Source organism: Corvus hawaiiensis, chromosome 10 (assembly GCF_020740725.1).
Source record: "Corvus hawaiiensis isolate bCorHaw1 chromosome 10, bCorHaw1.pri.cur, whole genome shotgun sequence".
NCBI lineage: Eukaryota > Metazoa > Chordata > Aves > Passeriformes > Corvidae > Corvus > Corvus hawaiiensis.
This window is the reverse complement of record NC_063222.1, coordinates 15,968,099-15,989,557: the sequence shown is the minus strand read 5'-3', so window position 1 is coordinate 15,989,557 and position 21,459 is coordinate 15,968,099. Positions and strand designations below refer to the sequence as shown.

Here is a 21,459-nt window from a genome sequence, read left to right as displayed (position 1 = left end):
TTACAAATTCCAAATGAAAAATAAACCAAGATAGAAATCTATAGAAAAGGGGATATTCATAAATACTTTGTAAACAAAACATCCATAAAGTATTTGTAAGTATAAAACCAGAGTTATTGAACACCATTTAAACCATTACTTTGCAAACACTATCAACAAGAAAAGCTTTACCATTAATCTACTATGAAATGTAACTGGAGGTGAGCTATCTATTTCTAGCTGAGAAATACTCACATTATGATAATTGATCATTTCCTGTAAGGTGTCAGAGAACTTCGTCAAACTGGTCTGTAAAGAGAAAATAAAAGTGGTTTAAGTTAAGCCCAACTAAACACACAGCACAAAAGCAACATTTCAGAGGTTTACAGCTTTTCAGTAAAGAACTTAGAAATTCATTTTCTTTATAGCATGATTATGAGACTAAAACCATAATGCTAGAAGGATAACACGGCTGTAATACCAAATAAATCTATTAAAGATACAAGCAACAAAAATGTTTTTACCTACTTGTATAAAAAGTACCAAACTGAGGGAAAGCAGGAAAAACTAAAAATTAACTAAAGATCTGGAAAGCTCACATAATCTAAAACATTAACTTACAATATTTAATATGACACTACTTAATATTTTTCATGTTTAATACTCGTACCCAAAAAACCTGGTTAACATTGTAATCACCAGCACACACACTAATCTAATACATATTTTCTGAAATTTGGGAGAGCCCTGTCACTGCTGAAACTAAACAGCACAGACACCTGCAGTGAACCACAGCTGAAAAAACCTCACACTTAAAGAGATACCACAGAAAAAGGAGTTAAAAGGCAAATAATACTATAAACTTCAACTAATTCTCTTGTCAACCGTTACATTTTACCCTTTTTATGCTGTGTTTCTCTCCCTCCACTTTCACCTCAAAGAACTTACCTCAACCAATGTATCTTTACAGGAATATTGTGCAAGGTCTCGAATTCCATTCATGAACTGCTTGTTGGCTGTACAAAATGCTTTTCCAGTATCAATCATTGCAATACAAAGCTTCACCAGCTAAAATGAGTATGAAAAAAGAGAGAAAGTGGAAGGCTTATTTTTGTTTGGTTTTTACACCATCATATAAACATGAATACACGGAGCTTAGTTAAGGCTATGAAATAAAGATTTCAGAAGTTAAATTCTCAGCCTCAGATTCTATGAAAAGCTTTCTACTGTAGAGTTACAGCTATAAAAATACTAATCTAGGTCAACTGATATGCCATTGGGAAAGTTACCACTCTATAAATTTTTAAATTAATTTTTACTTGATTCATTGTTAACTGAGATTTTGCACATACTTCAAGAGAGAGTTTTACAGGGGCAAAAAGTACAGCAACTAAAACATAACTGGTTAGAACCCAAGCAAATGATGAGGGTATTGTGGTTTCTGAGGAAAATCACCACAAAACAAACAAAAAAGAAACCCACACCATTTGCTTCATTCTAAGACACTCAGAATATAGGCACAGGAAAGCAAAAGGCTCTGTGCACAAAGCACAGCTGAAGAGCATGGTTACACCTCAGAAGGTGAAATCAATCATGTTTTCACTCACAGACTAATCTCTGATGGCTTTCCATCCCTACCACTCACTGCTTCAGTCAGCACCTTAGCTCTCATGGTACTGCAGAGTCTGATAGGAAGGTCCTCAGTATCTTCTGATTGATGTTTTCCCACTTCTTGAACCTTTTATGCACTGGGCCATTAATGAAAGAAAGAGTGATTACTGCAATGGTCAAGATGCTCTCTTGAGAAGGGCCGTATTATGATTGAGTTCTCTCACCCTAAGCCAAGCTAAGAATAAAATCAGAGATTGAACCTTCATCTCTGAAAGATTTTTCAAGGATGGTAAACAAATTTTTCATGAAAAGCAACATAGAAGTACTTGATCCTATGTTGGGGCAAAGAAACCACCCAAGCATCCTTCCTGCCTTAGTTACCCAGTAATTTTTATGTTGACTCAGATCCTTAGGAAAAATGGAAAGCTGAGCATGATGTCCCAGATTCTGATGAATGTCCAAGTTGCTTGAACAATGAACAGAAAAACAAAAGTCACTATCAACATTAACCTTTTTCCTTCACCTTTGATTATAGTTCACAAGCCTGAACCCAGCTTGCTTTCTTCCAGAGAGGAAAAAACTGCAGACAACGTAGCCCAAAGTCAAAATTGTGGGACAATAAAACCAAGTTTACTGTGAACAACTGAGCAGAAAAAGCTACCAACCAAGCCTAGACAAATTATCACCCTCAGGCCATAGTTGCTTCAGCTCACCCAAGAAGCTTGGCTTTCAACTGTAGTGTTGTACTACAAGGCCCTGAATAATGCCATTTAAGGAATTTGAAAATTCTTTTTCCCAAAAACAATCCTTTCAGACTGGTGGAAAAGCCAAACTTACAACATACATTTTTCAGATCCTTTAAATACTTACTCTGTTTGATCTACCAAAAGATTCAACACCCCTACAGTAAAAATGTGTGTTATACCCATCAGTTTCACCAAGATGCACACCAAATCAAAATTAAGGATCTTGAATTTATTTTGCACGAGCAAATTGTTAGATTATTAACTACAAAAACCTAGAAATATTATTACAAGTAGTAAACAATAAGTCTTCAGGCTGGACACCATCTTTATTTGTTTCTAGCTCTCTGCAGCCAGCTCACAGCTGCAGGAAAAAAAGGTTGCATTCAAAAAGCAGTTAAGGAGGTAAACAAATGACATCTGCCTGCCATGTGAAAACACAGATAAAAATAATTTAAAACATTTAGCATAAATGCAAAGGAAAGAAGACTTTATACAGATGAAAACCAAAAATAAGCCACTCTCAAAATACTAACAAAGAAATAACAAAAGCTTCCAAAAGTGAGGAAACCAATAAACAGATAGTAAGGAGTTGAAAAGATGTTACATATAATTTTTTACATACACGCACAAAGTATGACAAAAAGCAGGATGAATTTTACAGTAGTCAGGTCCTCCACACAACAGTGAAGGATATATATACCTGGCTGCTGTGCCTCAGATTACCAAAGACAGAAAGATTGGATTTTAAACCTCTAAAACAAAGAGTATCCAGGCGTCCCCACAGCATGCCGTTGCGGTAAAACAGGCTCTCGGTGCAGCGATGACCAAAGCCCGGCTTTTGTGTCCCGTGAAAGCTGAATGAGTTTGCACGCAGCTCCCCCGGGGCTGAGTCACAGGGGTGCAGTGAGGGGCCGGGTCAGGAGGGAATTGCACAAGCCGAAGCCTCAGCTGGGGGAAGGAGCGAGTTCACGCCGCGATTTCAGCTGCCCGGCGCTGCTTTGCTCCAGCTTGGCTTCCAAGCCCCAGCTGTGAGCTCGACCTGGATCCCTTTCCTCTGCAAGAGCAGAGTGTTTGGTCGGCCACTGACACTTCCCAGCTGTGAATTTTAAAACAAAACCGAAACGTATCTTCTGATGTTTTTAAGAACAAACCTTGTTGAATTAAAAGCTTACCTTGTCAAGTTTCAGTTCCAGCTCTGCCACATCTCCTTCTACCTCTTCTAAAGCTGCCCTGCAAGCATAAAAGAGGTTTTCCTTTAAAATTTAACACAGAAATACTGTGAGTCTGGGGAGAAGGGGCAGACACTCATTCATTTAACTCATTTATTGCCATGATAGTTTTTCTTAAATTTCAGCTATAAAACAGCATAGATTTTAAAGAACCACAAGAATTGCAGGAAATTCAATGGTAAAAAGAAAAACTACATCACTGATAAAACATTGTTTATTGATAAAGATTTGAGATCAAATTTTATCAATCCTAATATTTGTCACACCAAAATAGGTTTCTTCTATTCCCGTATAGACAATAGTCTATACGTTTGAAGCTAACAACAAAGGAAAGAAACTAAAAGTCTGAGGGAAACTTCTTAACTCTTTTGGTGACCTCCTGGCTCAAACCTGCAAATGTTGCAGCTATTTAATGAATAACCTTGCAATGAGATTAGGAAAAAATACAGCACTTGCCATGTGTCAATTAACCTGCAGGAAGTTCAGATGGCACAGCTGATTGGATCATTTACCTCTAGTCTAGACTGGTCGAATCTTCCAGGCCAGTCAAATTTAACTTGCCAGTAAAAGCTGCTTTCATGGAGCATTGCTAAAACACTGCTTTTTTTTTTTTTTTGCTTGAAAGCTCTTGTTTCTTGGGACACCTCCTTCCTTATTGCTACCTGAAAAAACAGAAGACTGAGGATGGATGACACTTATTCAGAGTCCATGAACATTGCTGCTTCATCAGACTATTGCCTTGAGAGTTGAATGGACTCATTTCTGACAAGGAGTGCCCTTGCTCCCATCACAGGGTGCCCATTCTTTCAATCATTCCAGTATAACTGGAACGTTCATGAAGCCACACTGTTTACCAGTAGTAGCCTGCCTTAGGGAAAAAAAAAAGTAATAGGAAGTTTTCTGTAATGCTTTTTGGAAAATTGGATCAGACATTTCATATTTCAGTCCTACAAAAAAAACTCAGCTCTTCCTGGAAAAAGTTATACAAGCAGGGAAGAAAGATATGGAGCAGGAATTTCTTAAGCCAACTTTATACCACTGAGGAAAGACTACACACAACCACAGCTTTACTGTCTCTTGCTAATTCCATTCTAGTTCACATGAGTACAAGCCAAGAACACACACACGCACAAAAAAAAAAAGACTGGATCAGGCCCCAAGCTCAGGAAAAGCAGTTTTTTTACAAGAACAGTTCTGAAAAACGCTGCCAATTGCTTGCAGATCTCAAACACTGAGCATGACATTCCCAGCTTTTGCAGATTTCACTACACATAGTTGCATTCCAGTTCTTGTACCTCAATGCATTCCCACAGTTATGTCCTAGGTTTTATATCTAAGCAATCCCTGCAGCTACATTTTGGCTTCTCCCTCTTCTCTAGCTTCAGACCATGAAGGATTTCAGGCAACATCAACTTCTCTTTTACTTTCTTTATTTTCTTCCATAAAGGATTCATTTCTATTTAAGTCTCCAGCTAATCTTGTTTCAGAAAGCATTAAGGAGAATTAAAAAAAACCCAAAACCCAAAGGAAGGAAAAGCATCTCAATATTTAGACTGCAATTTTGTATTTGTTTGTTTATAATCACAGTGAAACAAATTTTTATTTGTTTCTTTGGCATTAACATAAAAGCATGATTAAGTAGCTTGTTTACAGAACTGCAGCAAGATCTGATAAGAATATTTTTTTTAGTGTCTTTAACTAGCAAAGAGTTTTAGCTCATTAAGTCCTGTGGAGATAGAAGTCTAAGATTCAAAATGAAGAACAGAGATAAAGGGAGTTAGAGCAGGCAGAAAAGAAGACAACACATCTGTTAAGTAATTAAACCTCTATTCCAAGAGGAAAATAGTAAGACAATAAGCTCAACTGGAAGAAGCAACAACAGAACATCAAAAAACTGAAAAGGTAGGTCAAGCAAAAAGAAGCAGATAGAGGTATCATGGGAGAAAGAAGAGATACACCTCATTATCACCCAATTCATTGCAGATCTTTGAAATGCCACAGGCCCCTGAGGCACCAAGCTGGTGCTCTGGGCTATTTCCCACCACTGCCATGTGATGGAGGGATGGCATATCTGGGCCCTACAGCTGGATATGGATCAAACAGCTGTTGGGTTCCAGCCAAAGCCCACTTTAATTCTATGGTTCTTTGCATAGAAATGACTACTTTCACTGTTTCTATCACATAAAAACCAGTAGAAGTTATAATCACGCAAACATATTCACAAGTATTACTCCAATACTGGATTACAAGCACAAAAACAATGGAGAAGATACCCTCAGACTCTCAGAACATAGATCCAACTATGTACCACCTAGTCACAAAAATTTTCTTCATGTTTTCATCCTGGGCTAGCAATACATTAAAAACAGCTGATCTGAGCTGTGCTATGTTAATGCTACCCTTGTTTTCCTTAATTTAATACTTTTTGAAGCCACAGAATACAAAGGTGCATTTCTCTCTGAAACATCCATGTCAGGCATAAAGTTCACAGAAAACTGTCATAATTCTGAGTAAATGTCACGTCCACAGCCAAGACCCACTGTCTAGCTATAAACACAGGAAGCAGTGGTGAAACAGCTGAGGACCAAGTGCCAGACCTGACGTAACAAAACTGTTGCTCCTTAGTGAAGTGGGAGCTGGGAGCAAGTTTTGCGTAAGAATGATCTCAACCAGAAGGCTCCAGCGTTAGGAATAAGGATCAAATCAGGTCCAGTGTATGAGTCAAACATCTGTGGCTTCCCAAGATGTTCAAATACTGCATGACAGTGCACAAAACCAGAACAGCTGCTTAAGGGTGGAGGACAGCTTTTATAAATGAGCAGTCTCCCATACTCTTCATGCTCTGTAATGAGGACTCTCAGGAATGTACTTCTTTCCTCTGCTGTGCTCCTCCACCACCCCCCTAAAACACAGTTCAGTTTGCTAGATACAGCTTCCTGCACAGCTGCAGTGCAGGAGGAATATAGGAGATGATGGAAGAAAACTCAAGACCTGCCTTGCAGCTCTTTTCAATGAGGATAATGTCACCAGTCACCCAGCCTGGCATACGCGAAGCACAGCTGAACTCTGACGTCCATCATGGCACTCCCTTTAAGTGACCAGTAAAAGACTTTCTTCCACATTAAGGTACTTCAAGAATCCCAGGAACAAAACAGAATGATGATGGATAAACTCTCCTCTAAAAAAGGAATGGGTCACTCTTAGACCAGAAGATGCGGACACAAGCTAAGGAAACAATTTATCCTGGAGTAATCCACTACACACTGCTGACCATAACACCACACACACCATGGCCACGGACAGGGGTCTGCAGGGCCTGTTTGCTCTCACAGAAGAGTGGCGATCGCCAGTGCTTTTAAAGTCATCTCCTCTTCAAACAAAATCTAACTGCTATTGAAGCCACATTCTACCTTTAGTCTTTTGCTCATTCATTCATCATATTCTAGCTTGCATTTTTAGATTGTGTTCCTGAAAGTGAGGAGGCTGGAATCAGTAGTCACTACAAATCAGATGCTGATGAACAACAAATTGGAGAGGTCAAAGGTGCTATGGGCAACTAACTAATAATTATTAATTATAGTATTAATACATCACTATAAAAAACATTCAGAATAATAAAAGCCAATAGTAAAGTATTTTCCAATAGTGTATGTTTGGTTGTTTTTTTTTCTTTTAATTAAGAAAAGTTTTGATTCATTTCTTGAATATACTTGCAGAAGAACAGGAACAAGTCAGAAAATCAATTGCTATTCATTCTGGGGCTTTTGAATATATTCATATATATGAACTCATGAAATGGAAATAATGGCTTTTTACCACTGCAATTTCAATGGCATTATTGCTGAAGTCTTGTCCTCAAATCTTAGAAAGACACAGATCTCTTACTTGCACATATTCTGTGCAGAACAGCTCCTTAATGCACAATTTAGACTTCACTAGAGCTGACGTCCTTTCAGCCAACATCTACTACACCTTAAAGACAGCTTGAAAAAAAAGGTACTATTGAATGTGAAAACCTGGAAATGAGATATGTAAGTGCAAGATAAGAATATGGACCTGACGATTTACAGGAATGTCCCCTCCTCTATGTCAGAGCCTATAAGGTGACAGATAGCAAAATGGACAGCAGACATTAATCAGAGGATAGACTATGACCTGTAAGTGTCATGTAAAGGCAAATTAAAATGCAGGTGTACCACCGAAGATATTACACTTGGTCACCTATTTGGTCTGCTTTGTCTCTTCCTCTGCCTCTACTTCCCTTTCCTCCCATAGCAGTTGCACCTTGGGATCACCATTCAGGTGCAAAGTAATTACTCACAGATGAGTTTAGAAACAGCCAGACTGGCTGCTGAGGGCAGCCTCAGGCCAGGGGAACACACACACCACTGTGACTGATTCCACTGGACACTTCCACTTTTCACTGCTGACCAAGGGCCATTTGCTGGTCACCAGCTTGCAAAGGTCCCTGTCCACCAACACAGCTGTACAGGGTTGTTACTTTTCAGACAAAGTCCTCCCATTTTTGCTTTCCCCTACCTTGCTGAGGTCCTGCTGGATGGCAGACCTCCCTCTGGCTTCTCAGGGTTCCCTCCAATCACTGTATACTTAATTTGATTTCCTTCACGTATAGTGAGATATACAAAGGTGTCTAGAGGCATGTTAACCAGCATGCCAAGAAGGAATACAGTTGGTACACGAGTAATGGCATCAGAAAACCAGAGACTAAAAGAGAAGCATGACATACTGAGGGACAAAGGACGAATACATGGAACAGTAAGGCCTAATAACTTTGGATAACAGCATAGACATATATAAGAAGAGTTTTACAACTTATGAGATGTGTCACAACCATCAATATGATCTGAAGAAAGAACACTGTTGCAGCCTGTCATAGAGCCCATTGAAGTCCTGGTTTGGGACTGCAGAGTTTTTTCCCTGCTGGCCCAGAGCCCCTCCAGACGGAGGAACAGATGATGAACTCTCCCTGACACGCTAAGATGAAATTCCTCATTCATGCTAGTACTCCTTACATTATTAATTCTTCGGTCATTGTCACAAAACGTTTCATCAATAGATTGGAAAAAATTCTACGTGCCCTACATGAAGAGTAGGGCTTTTAATCAGAATGTTGACCCCCCCACCCTGAAATCCTAGAAATTTTGTATGAGTTTGGGGGATTGAAATATGGAAACATTTCCTGAACAGAAGATTATCATGTTGATGAATAAGCCCAGTTTTCAGGTCCATAACATGCACTATCTGCATTTCAAATTTCCCTGGAGAAACAGGAATCAAGTCTTCAATGTTAAAAAGAACATTCCTCTACTCCTCCCAAGTCAGACATCTCCTCGCAGAAAATATTCAAGTGAAATAAAGCACGGGTATTTACTGAATTCGTAAAATTATTAAAGCAAAGGTTTGCTTGTAGGTATCACTTTTTAAGGTTGTCTGCACCTACAAGGTTTCGTTTCCCCTCAATAATTCATATGGTCTGATATAACAAAGTAATAGGACAAATCCTTTTAAGATGTACACTTCACTTAATTTGTTCTTTACTGCTAGACTACACATAGCTCAAAGATAACGAACATTAAATACAAATCAGTCTTCAAAAAGGAACAAGTTCTATGGCCCTTAACAGACGTGTCTGGAAACTCATTACCACTAAGCTTGCACTAGCATTTAACAGTCTGTATCACACAGACTATAAGGACTACTGTGCTACCTGCTGGATCGAAATCTTTAATTTTTTTCTTTCACTACTCTTTTGCAGTAAATTGCCAGAAATGCCTAATAGTGCTATTTTCCCAGTAGTTTTGCCTAATATTTTTCTCCTAAGCTTTTTTTATCCCAGGAGAGCCTGACAGTAAGCCTAAGCAGGAAATCAGCAACCCATTTCCTCCACAAAGAGTCTGAGAAGCAGGATTTTCTTCATCTTTCAACTTTAGTGTTTTGTTCATCAGAAGACTGCTGTTAACAAGATAGGGACACAATGGTGACCATGAAAGCTTCACAGAAAAGAAGTGGATTACACTGCAAGTTGATAAGAATGCAACACATCACAATACATGTCCTGCACAACTCTGACTAGTGATTCCAACATCTGAGATTGGGTCAAAAGCTTTTTAGGAGGACTTACTAGCAGATAAGGAAGTAGAACTACAGTATCAAGATCTTGCAACAAAAAAAGGACAGCAGAAAGGAGCTCAAGGAACTGATGGTGGTGTGCAAAAACCTTGTTGCTGAAAATTTGCCAACATCACAGAGCTGCTTTAATCTTTTAAATCTCAGCAACTACTCAGGATCTTGAACACAGAAGCAGCAGATGGAATGAGGGATTTCAACATTTGAACACTCAAGTATGTAGTCAGGTCAGGAAGTGGAAGCATAAATATAACCATCAAGTGACCAACTGCAAAAGATACAAGATAGGACATCTAAAGAATACACCCTGTTAGCCTCAAGATCTGGAGTTACCAGTCAGATGCTAAGAAGTCCTGTCAACTTTGCTTTTAAAAGCTGTAAGTAATAATAGTCTCAAGAAGAATGAAGGTATTAATCCCTGATTTGGAAAGATACCCCTTACGTACCTCAACCGCAGCCAATGCAGAAAGAATAAATATCACTACACAGCCCCAGCACAGGATTCTAAGGATCAATATGCTCAGAACTGATACAACAAGACTTCACCACCTACACAGGAAACCTCATGTAAAGTAGAGGCAACTAAAGGTCTGAGTACCATGTAATTAAACAAGATACATATAATCTTAATATGAATCTTGTGTTTGCTTTGATTTCAGAAAAATAAGGTAATATCTGTCCCTTTCTTTTTGTAACTCCCTTAGTTGCTAATTTAAACCTTACACCATAGTTAGAGGAGCACTGCTGTGTACAAACCACCATAAGCTGGCAAAGCCTTTGTAACAAGAGCTCACCACATTTCAGAGGAGCTGAGAACCATTAGCTGTCTACAATTCCAGTTTTATCAGGTGGATCTTCTTTACTGAAACCTGAGGGAAGTTTCAGATTTGCTATGAACACTGAGTCCTCAGCAAGTATGCACCCTTTTTGTCCACTTCAGAGGTTGAATATTTTGGTAATACACTTTCACAAAACCAGAATGCTCTATTTGACAGTCAGAGGAGGCTGCAGCTTTGTTGTAACAAACCTGAACACGAATTTTATTATTTAGGTGAACATACATATGAGTGTGAGGTATATCTCACACTCAGTTACCTACAGTGCACTTTACATGCAAATTAACAGTTTTATTGTGCAGTTTTATCATTCCCTCATACTGCAAAAAGCCGTTTGTTTGCCCTTTATGCCTTTGCACTAAAGCAGCCAGTCAAATGAATCTAATATCAAACCAAGAGCGTGCACAAACATTAGAGTAGGACAATACAGAAATACGGTGTATTCGTGTTTTCCTCAAATTTACTATTTTCAAATTTGGAAAGGCCAGCCATCTTTCCTCCTCATCCCTTTCAAATGATAATGATAAACTATTAAAAAAATAAGCATTTGGAACTTTATAGCATAAAAACTACAAAATGCATGCGGTACACCCACAGCTCTGGAACTTCTTTGGGTACATTTAGTATCTTTTCTCCCACTACTTTTAGTCATCAAGAGATTTTAAAGACCCCGGGATGTCATTCATCTATCAAAGCTAACTGCAGGTAAGCTGTTTTTCAACCAAACAGAAGCTTACATATCCTTTATTTATTACATGCTAAAGGTTTTTCATCTCAAATCAACTGAAAATTTTCAAACAAAATCTTCCAAGATTGATATTTACAATATAGTGGATATTTTGCAATAGTAGGCATATTTAATGCTTCCCCTTGTCATTTTCATCATTCTTTTGGGGATAAATCAAGTAGGATAAACAGGCAGATACATTCTTCAAAATCAGACATTTGACAAAAGAAATGAAGTAAATGAATACTTTTCAAAATCTTTCTCTGCAAATTGGAGATTCTTCTGAAGAATAATCCTGTAGATTCTTTTAAAGAATAATCCTGTAGAGAAGGTGTGTAAATGTGTGTAGTCTTTTTAAACAGAGTCCAATTTAGCAACACACAAATTCAGCCAGAAGCTGCATCCTCAATGAAACATCAGATTCCTCAGTCATCCTGAACAGTTTTTATCCTCAATAACAGCCCTGTCTGGCAAAGCCAATGCAATTGTTCTATTGTCACAATGTGCCTTATCTGATCACATACTGGTATCGATGCACAGATACCCGAGTTAGTCAGCTAAAGCACCTTTGGAAATGATAGAGCAGAAGCATGTGATTTCCAGGGTGCAGTTCACCTTATCCTGACACATATGGCTAAAACAAATCAAGAGGCACTTGGGATCCAATCTTAATGAAGATTAATAGTTGTAAGGAGCCTAAGCCTAAGATCTGGCTTAAGAAGAGGGATGGTACACAGCAGATGAGATGAATTCTCCCTTTCCTGTTTAAGGAAGTTAAGAAAGAAGGGGCCTAGGTCATTATTTACTAAACACTTTCTAGAGACAGGAACTCTGAATGGTACAAGTCTAGGAAAGACAAGATATAAGCTGCATTTCCAGTTGAGCCATGAGTCTTTACAACACCTTTTGCTAGTGCCAGTTAAAAATCACAAGGTCCAACACCACTGCACGTACATTATTTTTCTTCTTCATCCACCTAGTTCTTATTTGGGTTGTCTTAAACCAAAAGTATAATAACAACAGCATGTTATATAAAACCAATAGCATTGTTAAAATACCACATGTTCTTTACATTGAAGTTCATCACAAGAATCCAGCAAACACTGAGTCTGATTACTTATATAAAGTACTTGAAACAAAACCTGCCAAACCCAACACAAGCTACATCTTTCTATGTAAAAAATTACCAACATCCGTTGGTAATTACCAGCACCCATTAGTGCCCACTCACCAGCAGCTTGAGCACCAAGGGAGTCATTGGAGAGCTGGAATCTAGGAAGGCATCAGAAGGTGGGACAGGACTTCCAGCACAGACTCACACCAGCCACCACCTCTGTGCCAAGTGGAGAGGGATCCCAGCTCAGACCACAGGGACAGAAGAGGCTCTGTGCCTCCATAGGTAGAGTCCACAGAGCAGAAACCCAAACCCCATCTCCCAGATCATACTCCACACCTCTTTTTTACAGGCTGAAGGGATAACATTCATGGCCAGAACTCTGAATACAACACACTTTTCCTTTGTTCCAAAGGATTGAATTCAAATTTCCATCTACAACATGTCACTCTAAATATCAGTGCTCTAAAATCTGATACCTGATCTCCAGCATTACATAAGTTATACATATTTTTAACAATAACTACAAGATCACGAAGAATTGAAGACTGGGATATTTCAAACGCCCAGAAATGTGTGTTTGATATCCATGTGTTCCTACTTAAATTAACATCTGGCACACAGGAAGATGGAAATCTGCAATTGTCTTGCATAGAATATGTTTTTTTAAATTTTATCAGACTAAATACATTTTACTACATACGGCTTCTCCAATTTCCTTGCATTATATCCAACTTAGAAACTTCAAAATCACATCATGTAAATTCTCACTAGCTCTGTTCATCCAGACAAAACTGTAAGCAGAGGCCTTCCTTTAACAACTTGCTGAAGGTAGATCAAAAACTCATGAAATGAAAGTTTGTGCGTGTGCACCTACTGTCAGATTCTTGTCCAAAACCACAATACAACTACTACAATGCCCATTACTATTGAAATACGAACTACAAAAATTATCCAAGGGCATTGTGCCTGAATAATGCAGAGTCTTAAAATATCAAATAGAAAATTTAGAACATCAAAAAGGAAGCCTGATTCACAGAAAGACTCACACCACACTAGTAAGTTTACCAGCCATCTGATAGGCATCTTCTCATTCAAAATCTCCTCTCATTCATAAAAGGAACTTGAATGAACTATTTTGCAACAAATTATTTCCTTAGTCTATCACTGTGTCTTGTCATTTGAAAATGTATACATAACATCACTCCATAAATTAGATTTTTCCTCCACACAGACATGAGTTCTTTGCAGTGCATCACATAACACAACTGATTTACTCTAGGTCTGAGGCCTGGCTACTTCTAATATTCATAAACATTCACCATAACATCATTACTCTGCCACATACACAAGGAATCCTCTTGAAAAGGTTATCAGGAAGGCAAAACAATGTTTGAGTCTACTGGACTGCTTAAAATTATCCAGTTTATGATCACAATAATACCTACTATTTCTCATGTTCTTGATCTGATCTTTTTGTCATGTGAAAGAGTGGCAACAAAATCAGGATTTACATTGCCCCACTTCCATACAGAGGAGTATGGAAAACTCCTGCATGTATTAAAATAACATTACAGTCTACACACTAATCTGCATGTCATCCTCATGGTCTTCCATTGCAGACACTTTAGCTGTTACTTTTGTTACAAATCTGCCACTAGCAAATAGCAAAGCACTTAAATCACTACCTAAACTCACAGGAATATCTAAATCTCAAAACAGCACAGTATCTGCTCACAGATGCATTTACACAGTTTAAACTTCTACACATGTTCTTGAACTGAATTCTGCATATACACGTGAGAGGGAAAAAAAAGTAATTAAATTACTCAGAATTTATTCCTCTATTTCCTGCCTATGTAAACATGACACTTCTGCATTTGCATCACCTTGAGATACTAAACTGATTCAGGCAGCAAGGCCTGAATCCAGACTAAGGCAAAGGGCTCTTGGCTCTGTAAACAGTAATTTCTGTACCAATGTAAATTAGATATTTTCCTTTCCTTTTTTTCCCCCAAAACAGGTTATAAGAACAGAGTTTGCTTTGGAAAATTTTAGAATTATTTACTCTAGTAAAAAGTTAGCAATAATTTAAGCCATATTGTTCACTGCACGAAGTAAGAACAGGAAAAATGCTGACTAAAGAATGTGGTTCTGAGTACAAGATTGTCAAGAAGCTAAGGCTGAAAAAAGATCACAGGATGCTGCAAACATTGCTGAATTCAGCACATTTGCTATTCAGAGGCCAACAATTTCACAGATATGTACAGTGAAAAAATAAAGCCACCAAAAAGTCCACCTAGCCCAAGACACGTTTCTATTTTGTAGTTGCCACCTTCCCAATGAATATTCTATCTACTGACACTGTTTTCCAGAGATTTTAACATTGCTATTCCTCCCCTCCCAAAAAATATAAAACTACTATCTCCATAACTTCATACATCCATAATGTAATTACGTGAGATGTGCTTAGCCAACATAAATGAGACACTCCAGGCTAAAGAACCAAACCTCTTCAAATCTATATTTAAAACCTGAATGACTGTAAGGACTTGTATAATTACAGTTCCATTGCACACACACATAAATAAGCTGTCCTTCTAATTCTGCAAGTACTCATTAAAGATCAGTTGTACAGGCTTAATTAACATCAGTTCTTCAGCAACCATCCTGCAGCCATGCTATAGAAATGTTATGATAACTTGCAGATTTTATCACTACTTCCACTACAAGCTCCCTTCTCACTGTGGATTTTTTTTAAACACTTCCAGATAAAAATGTAAAAAGACTAAAACTGAAGAAATTAACATTTTAAATTCCTATTAGGAATTTAAGATATAGCTAAGAATTTTAAGTTTGCTCCTGTTAATGTAAATCATAATCAAACAACAAAGAAACAGAATCACCATTATAACCCTATCCTTTGTTATTCATAACTGTGCTAGCCAACATTTTTTTTACTATTATTTTAAAAATTTAGGTGCACTAACCTAAAGAAGATGTCCTGATTTCAGGACACATTTCTCTAATCTCCATTAGGAAGGATTGTTAACAATTTAGTACTAAGTTTTTTCAGATTTAAAATATTTCAGAGTGAGAGATTTTTCAGAGATGTATTTGAGAGGGATCTTCAATGAACCTTCTTTATTCTTGAATGATTTCCCTCAAAAAAATGCTCTAACATTGCATGCTATGTTCAAATACATCCTCCTTTCTTTAGGTCAATCATTTTCTTAATGTACATTTGAAAGGCATAGTTACAGATTTAAAGATAAACCAATCATTGACTAGAGCCTGAGTAGACCAGGACAGTCACTGCAATCTCCACAAAAGCACAGAATTAGAAATCTAGAATCAGTTTAACTAAGTTTAACTCCACTAGACTCCCAGCAGTGTGGACAAGGATGTTGTACACGTGTAACTTACTGACAGCCCACCAAGACTGTCCTCCACATCACTTCAGCTACAAAAAGTGCACTTCTGGAGTCTCATACAGGAAATCATAAACGTTAACAACCACATAAGTATGAAAAATGCTAAATGCAAACTCACAAGCAAATGCTTGGCAGCTTTTTCTTTTGACTTATTGTATCTTTTTTCCTATTCTTCTGCAATACTTTCCACCCTCCCCTGCCAAGGACGTTGCAAGTTTGCTTTTCAGTCCCAAACACCAAGGGCAGAAAGCCCAGACCAAATATTTCTTTGGAAATTTGTTCTAAAGCAGCTAGGTAAGTCTGAGCAAAACTAACAGAGTTTGTATGCAGAGTTCTTGGTCACATCCCTCTTCACACTTGAAATGAGGCTGAGTTCAGCCCCAGGAGCAGCCTCGGAGATTTCAGTGGAGCCACATCCACACATATGGGCTGAGCTATAAACCCAGGCTGAACACAAGGGGTTTGTTGCCACTCACAGAGGGTTGGGAAGCAGCTGCCTCACAGCACCCTTCCCACTGGAACTCAGCACTGAAGGGACAACTCTATTGAGGCTCCTATTTCTATGTTTTCTCCAGAAGGTAATAAGTAGATCAAAGTGTACAGGTTAGGTACTTTAGATAATTTCTCTGACTACTAAACACAACATATTCCAAATAGGTTAAATAAGTCACTTTCTTATATTCCTCTTAGTTTAAGTGAAAAAGGTTTACTATTATTTGGGAAACAGATGCTTAGTAACAAACCTTTGGTTATACAGTACAAAAGAAGAGAGAAAAAAATACATCATAAATCCAGAAAGTGGCACAAGTAACCTCTTCAACCTGCATCCCCTCGATAAGCATGAGGTGCACCTCAGCTGGCCCCATGTAGACAGAGCAGGGCCAAAGCCACAGAAGAAGAAAGCCAGCACATAGCAGGAAACTCCAGCGACAGGCTAGGCTGATACCAGGCCGGCCCAACAAAGCAATGCTTTAGCTCAGCCTAAATGGAGGACTCCTCAGATGAGTCCCTTTGAAGGGAATACACTGTAACCACCAGTTCTACCCAGAAACAATTTTACTAAGAATGGTAATGGACAAGTTTCATTTACGTTTTGATCTACCTCATTCACCCATCATCTGATCTGCAGCTGGGGTCTCAGGAAAGGAATAGAAATTTAAATGCAAAAAAAATTTAAACTTCGGCAACAGTGACAGATAAGGACAAAGAAATTATCTCAAAAACACAGAGCTTTTTACTAAAGCATTTTTAAAGACTGGATCAGCCTGAAAGTTTTTGAAGAGAGCTCTACAATTGCACATGTTGCGAGCAATTGAATTTTGCTTTTTCTATCATTTTTGTTTATCAAAATTGTTAACCGCTACTTAGAGCAGCTGTATTTCCACATCAGTTAAAATTGGTTCTCCTTTCTAGTAATTTAGCTCCAGTGATTCGTGTGGTTGCTACAGTGATACCTCATTGACAAAAAAACATTCTAAAGGCGGAAGAAGAAAAAATGACAATGAAACAGCAATGTAAAAGCCTGTTCCATTAAACTCTGAAAATTAAACTCTCATTGTTTAAAGGAGAAAGAATTATTTCACAATGCTACTTGCATATAAAAAAAACGACTGTAGGAATGCCTGATTATATACACAGAACTTGCCAGCATAGCTCAGTTCTTATTGTTCAAGGACTGCTCCAAGGCCCCTCCTCAGGCAACTTCTTCATTTGATGGGAAGCCATTGACACATTGTGGAAGAGCTGCACATGCATTTCCTTGCTAGATCTTTGGTCTGTCCATGTTTTAGGAGAGGGGATTGTGACAGAAAAGCATGTGATTTCAGCAAGATGATTTTCAAAGCAGATTTAGGAAAAAAAAACATGACTACACATTTGCAAAAGTTTGCCTGAACTCACAGCATTTCCCACCATCTTAAAAATCAGTCAAGTCTCCAACTCCAAACTTTGGCATGTTGTAAGTTTACAAATCTAGTGATGCAATAAGCCATTATTGCTTCAAGTTTTATAATTCAAAGATTTCTTTATCATCTACTGGAGGGAGGAAAAAAAAAAAAGTATGTCTTGCTATGAAATAATCACACTTCTGATCACATCACACTTCTGATGTGAACCTTTAGAGCCATTATTATCTAATCATATATCAGCACTTCAACAGCTACAATCCATGGTCCCTTCACGAGCACTTTAAGCAAGGAAAGAGGCCTTAGGTTCTGTGTTTTGGGTCCCAATTAAATCTCAAAGCCAAGAAATATCAACATGAACTTCACAAGAAATAGACAAGCAAGGAAGCCATGTGGTTGAAGCCGCCTGTAGTAGCACATTTTGAAAGATTTAAATAATTCCCCTTGAAAACAGGGATTCAGTGACTCAGGAACTCTGATTCACCCATGTACTCCCAGTTCACTCCACGACCATAAGAAAGTAACCTGTGACATTTCTATTCACTACATACCTCCCAACAGGTTTATTTAACAGCTCTGACAAGTATACTGATGAGAAGGACAGAGGCTACACCCTCCTGCTCAGCAAGGTCAGGAGAAAGCTGCAACTCGGCTTTGCTACAAGGAACACAGAGCAAGGAAGTGCTTTGTGTCCACACTACTCCCTGCAAGAATATAGGACTTTGTCAAGACCTTGCTCTACATTAGTGTCACTATCATCCCTCAATAAAACCACTGCAGTAACCTTCATTCATAAGGTTCCTAGTGTTTGGGTTGGGTAATTCATACAAACACTAAGAATAACCAAAATTATAACAGCAAATATTAATGACTAACTTTTTTCAGAAATACTACAGGAATTTTGCCTCGCGATTTTAACCATTTCCTATCAGCTAAAGGTTGGAAGGATGTTTTGCTGGCATCAAGTGATTACACCATAAGGTTTTCTGCAACTTCCTCGAAGGTAGCAGTATCAGACTGGGAAAAAGACCATGAGGTACTAGAAGACCCTAACAAAGGATTTTCTCCGGTTCTTTTCCATGAAGGAAAGGAACCAAGAGGGGCATAAGGAGAATGGTACAAAGTGAACTCAAATGAACTAGTATGCCTTACCTTGAAGGAAACAGCAACATACTTCTGCTCACAAATTTTAGTCACAACTTCTTGTTTTCTTGAGTGTATTTAATACTTCAGCAGGTATCAGTGATTAAAAAAATGCAAGTACTGATACAGTTCTGTGGTTAAATTACGCCAGTCTACAACTGCATTGTCACCAAATGGGATGGACCAACACTAAATACAGGTGTCTCAGAAAGTGCACACACTAGCAAGCATGTCCAGCTCAGGACAAAGTTTTGTGAAACAGCTAACCCAATGTAAAAGTTCCCTGATGCTCTAAGGGAGGTCTCACTTTCCACTACCTTCCTCTAGCTTTGCTTCTGGCAGTGAAGTTTCCTCTCTCTACTCCCCATAAGCTTTAGTAGGTTTCACACCGACTGAGATGCTGACACAACGCACTAACCTGGCAGAAAGCCATCCAGTCTCTTCTGCCAGGGCACCTAGCTCATTGAAGGATCCAACAACACACGTCACAGCCACCAAAAAACCCGTGGGAGAAGCAGCCAGCAACAAACTGGCAGCAGAGACAGGAGCAAAGGAGGGAAGAACAGGAACTCCAACTTCTGCCAAGGGTAAGCCATTCAACCAACCAACCTTCCTTCTCCAACTTCCTCTACATCCCAGAAACCACAGGATTGCTAAAGCTGACACAAAGAGGAGGTGTGAACATACGGCCAGAGAGCAGAGAAAGAGCAGTACTATTTCCGCCTACAGCCAGAGCTTACCACAGAGCCACAGACACTCGAGAGATAGGCTCGGCATGGGACAGGAGGGGCACAGCAGTGACACATCACGTCATGGAGCTGTTTGCGTCTCCACCAACTAGCAGCGTAATACCAGGCACAGAAGAAAGCGGGTGTACGTAGGCACAGACCAGCCACACATCCCACAGAGAGGCACAATTATGTTGAGTAGATACAATGGTGTAATATGTGTATATATATATATATACAGAATGGGCGAAAACGTAAGGAAAGACTAAGGGAAAGTTGCCTGACATAAGCAGAAGTAACCCCACAGCAATGATAGACAACTGATCACTCGAGTGGGGAAAAACAAAAGAGTGCATGCCTTGCTCTGACAACAGGAAGTAAGATGATACTGAGCTTGTTTGCTACTGGCACCCCAACAGAGGCCACACCGAATACGGACCATGCAGCAGACGCAGGCAGGAGACACTGGGAACTGAAGTGTGAGCACAACTCTGAAGAACGGAAGATAGTCCACCAAAGAGCACGCCCTCCTGAGCCTCAGCTGACATTGCTTCGGCTGACGAGCATTCCCTGCACCAGCCGCCCGCCACCATTCACCCCCATCTCCTCAAAGGCGGGCGACTCCAGTAGCGCTCATTTCACTCTGCGCTACCTCCACACGAGCCCCGGACACTGCACACTGCCCACCCAGTCCCACCTACCACGCATGCTGCCCCTTTTCCTTGCACTTCCCGTATCCCCACTCCCCTTCCACCTTAGGACCCCCACACCCCAGCAGGACCCACAACAGCCCCTGCCTGCTCCTCAACGCAAAGCCGGCTGGCCACAGCTCACCAACACCTGTCACCCCTAGGGCCCCCACAGCCCGGCCCGCTCCGCACACACCCGGCCCTGCTTCCTGTCCCCCGGCACGACCCCGGCCCGGCCCTTTCTCCGCGGCACCTGAAGCGCGGCGAGTCCTTCAGACACTCCTCGAAGTCCACGGTCACCTTCATGGTGGCGGGGCACGCCGCTGCCTCCGCTGCTGCGGCTGCTGGCGGTGTTGGCGCGGTGAACCCGGGGCGAGGCGAGGCCGGGCCAGGGCCGGCGGGCGGGGCGGGGCGGGGGCGGTGCTCGGGGCGGGGGCGGTGCTCGGGCCGGGAACCGTGGCGGGAGCTCCCTGTGCCCGCCCCGCTCGGGCGCGATTGACGGCCCGGGCAGCCAGCAGCGACCGCCCGCGAGCCCGAGGGGCGCACTGGCCAATCACAACGCGAGAAGGGAGGGCCCAGTGGGGAGAGCAGCCAATAAGCGTGGCCGCTCGGGAGGGGCAGCCAACCGCCGGCACCGCAGCGATTGCTCCCGCCCCGGCGTGCTCAGAGCGACAGCCCCGCCCCCCGCCAATCGGCAGCTCCATCGCCGCTGCTTCCGCAGCAGGAGCCACAGCCCGGCCCGCCCGGCGCTCGCCGCCGTGACGCTGCCGGGGGCGGGACGGGCCGTGTGGCACCGGGTCCTGCTCAGCCGGTTGTTGGTATTTTGATTTTTTTAAAATTAAAGCTCTTCACTAAACCGGGGAACCTCTCCCTCGGGGTTGAGACACGCACGGGAAGGCCCGGCCGGGGCCCCTGAGCAGCTGTCCCAAGTCAAGAGCGGTCCCTCAGCCGGGCCCCGCCCCCAGCCTTGGCCCCGCCCCTTGTCCCACCGGGCCGCGGTGCAGCGGACGGTGGGGCGGGCACTGCGGTAGGAGAGCACCTCGGGCTCGGAGAGACACACAGGGGCTGACATGGGCTCACACCGGCTCACAGGGACACACACTTGGTCACGCGGGTACACGCGCTCCCGTGGGCAGCCAGTGTCCCTGCTGAGGGTGCCGCCAGCGGGAAGA

The 21,459-nt window shown here is 40.8% G+C and overlaps 1 protein-coding gene across 10 annotated transcripts in view; it reads right to left on the bottom strand.

Annotated features, from left to right (window-relative positions):
* Positions 1-20,690, bottom strand: part of ACAP2 (ArfGAP with coiled-coil, ankyrin repeat and PH domains 2) — a 63,948-nt gene extending 43,258 nt beyond the window's left edge. For 8 of the 10 annotated variants that reach the window (XM_048314012.1, XM_048314017.1, XM_048314022.1 and 5 more), the window contains exons 1-4: positions 20,541-20,690; positions 3,509-3,566; positions 928-1,047; positions 235-288 (exon numbers count right to left, since the gene is read on the bottom strand). In XM_048314012.1, coding sequence (XP_048169969.1) covers positions 235-288; positions 928-1,047; positions 3,509-3,566; positions 20,541-20,593 — 285 coding nt within the window. In that variant the 5' untranslated portion in view covers positions 20,594-20,690. Of the gene's footprint in view, positions 1-234; positions 289-927; positions 1,048-1,586; positions 1,728-3,508; positions 3,567-4,077; positions 4,203-20,540 lie in introns of those variants that run through there. The other 2 variants (XM_048314020.1, XM_048314019.1) reach the window with 2 other exon arrangements.
* Positions 20,691-21,459: the final 769 nt, after the last annotated feature.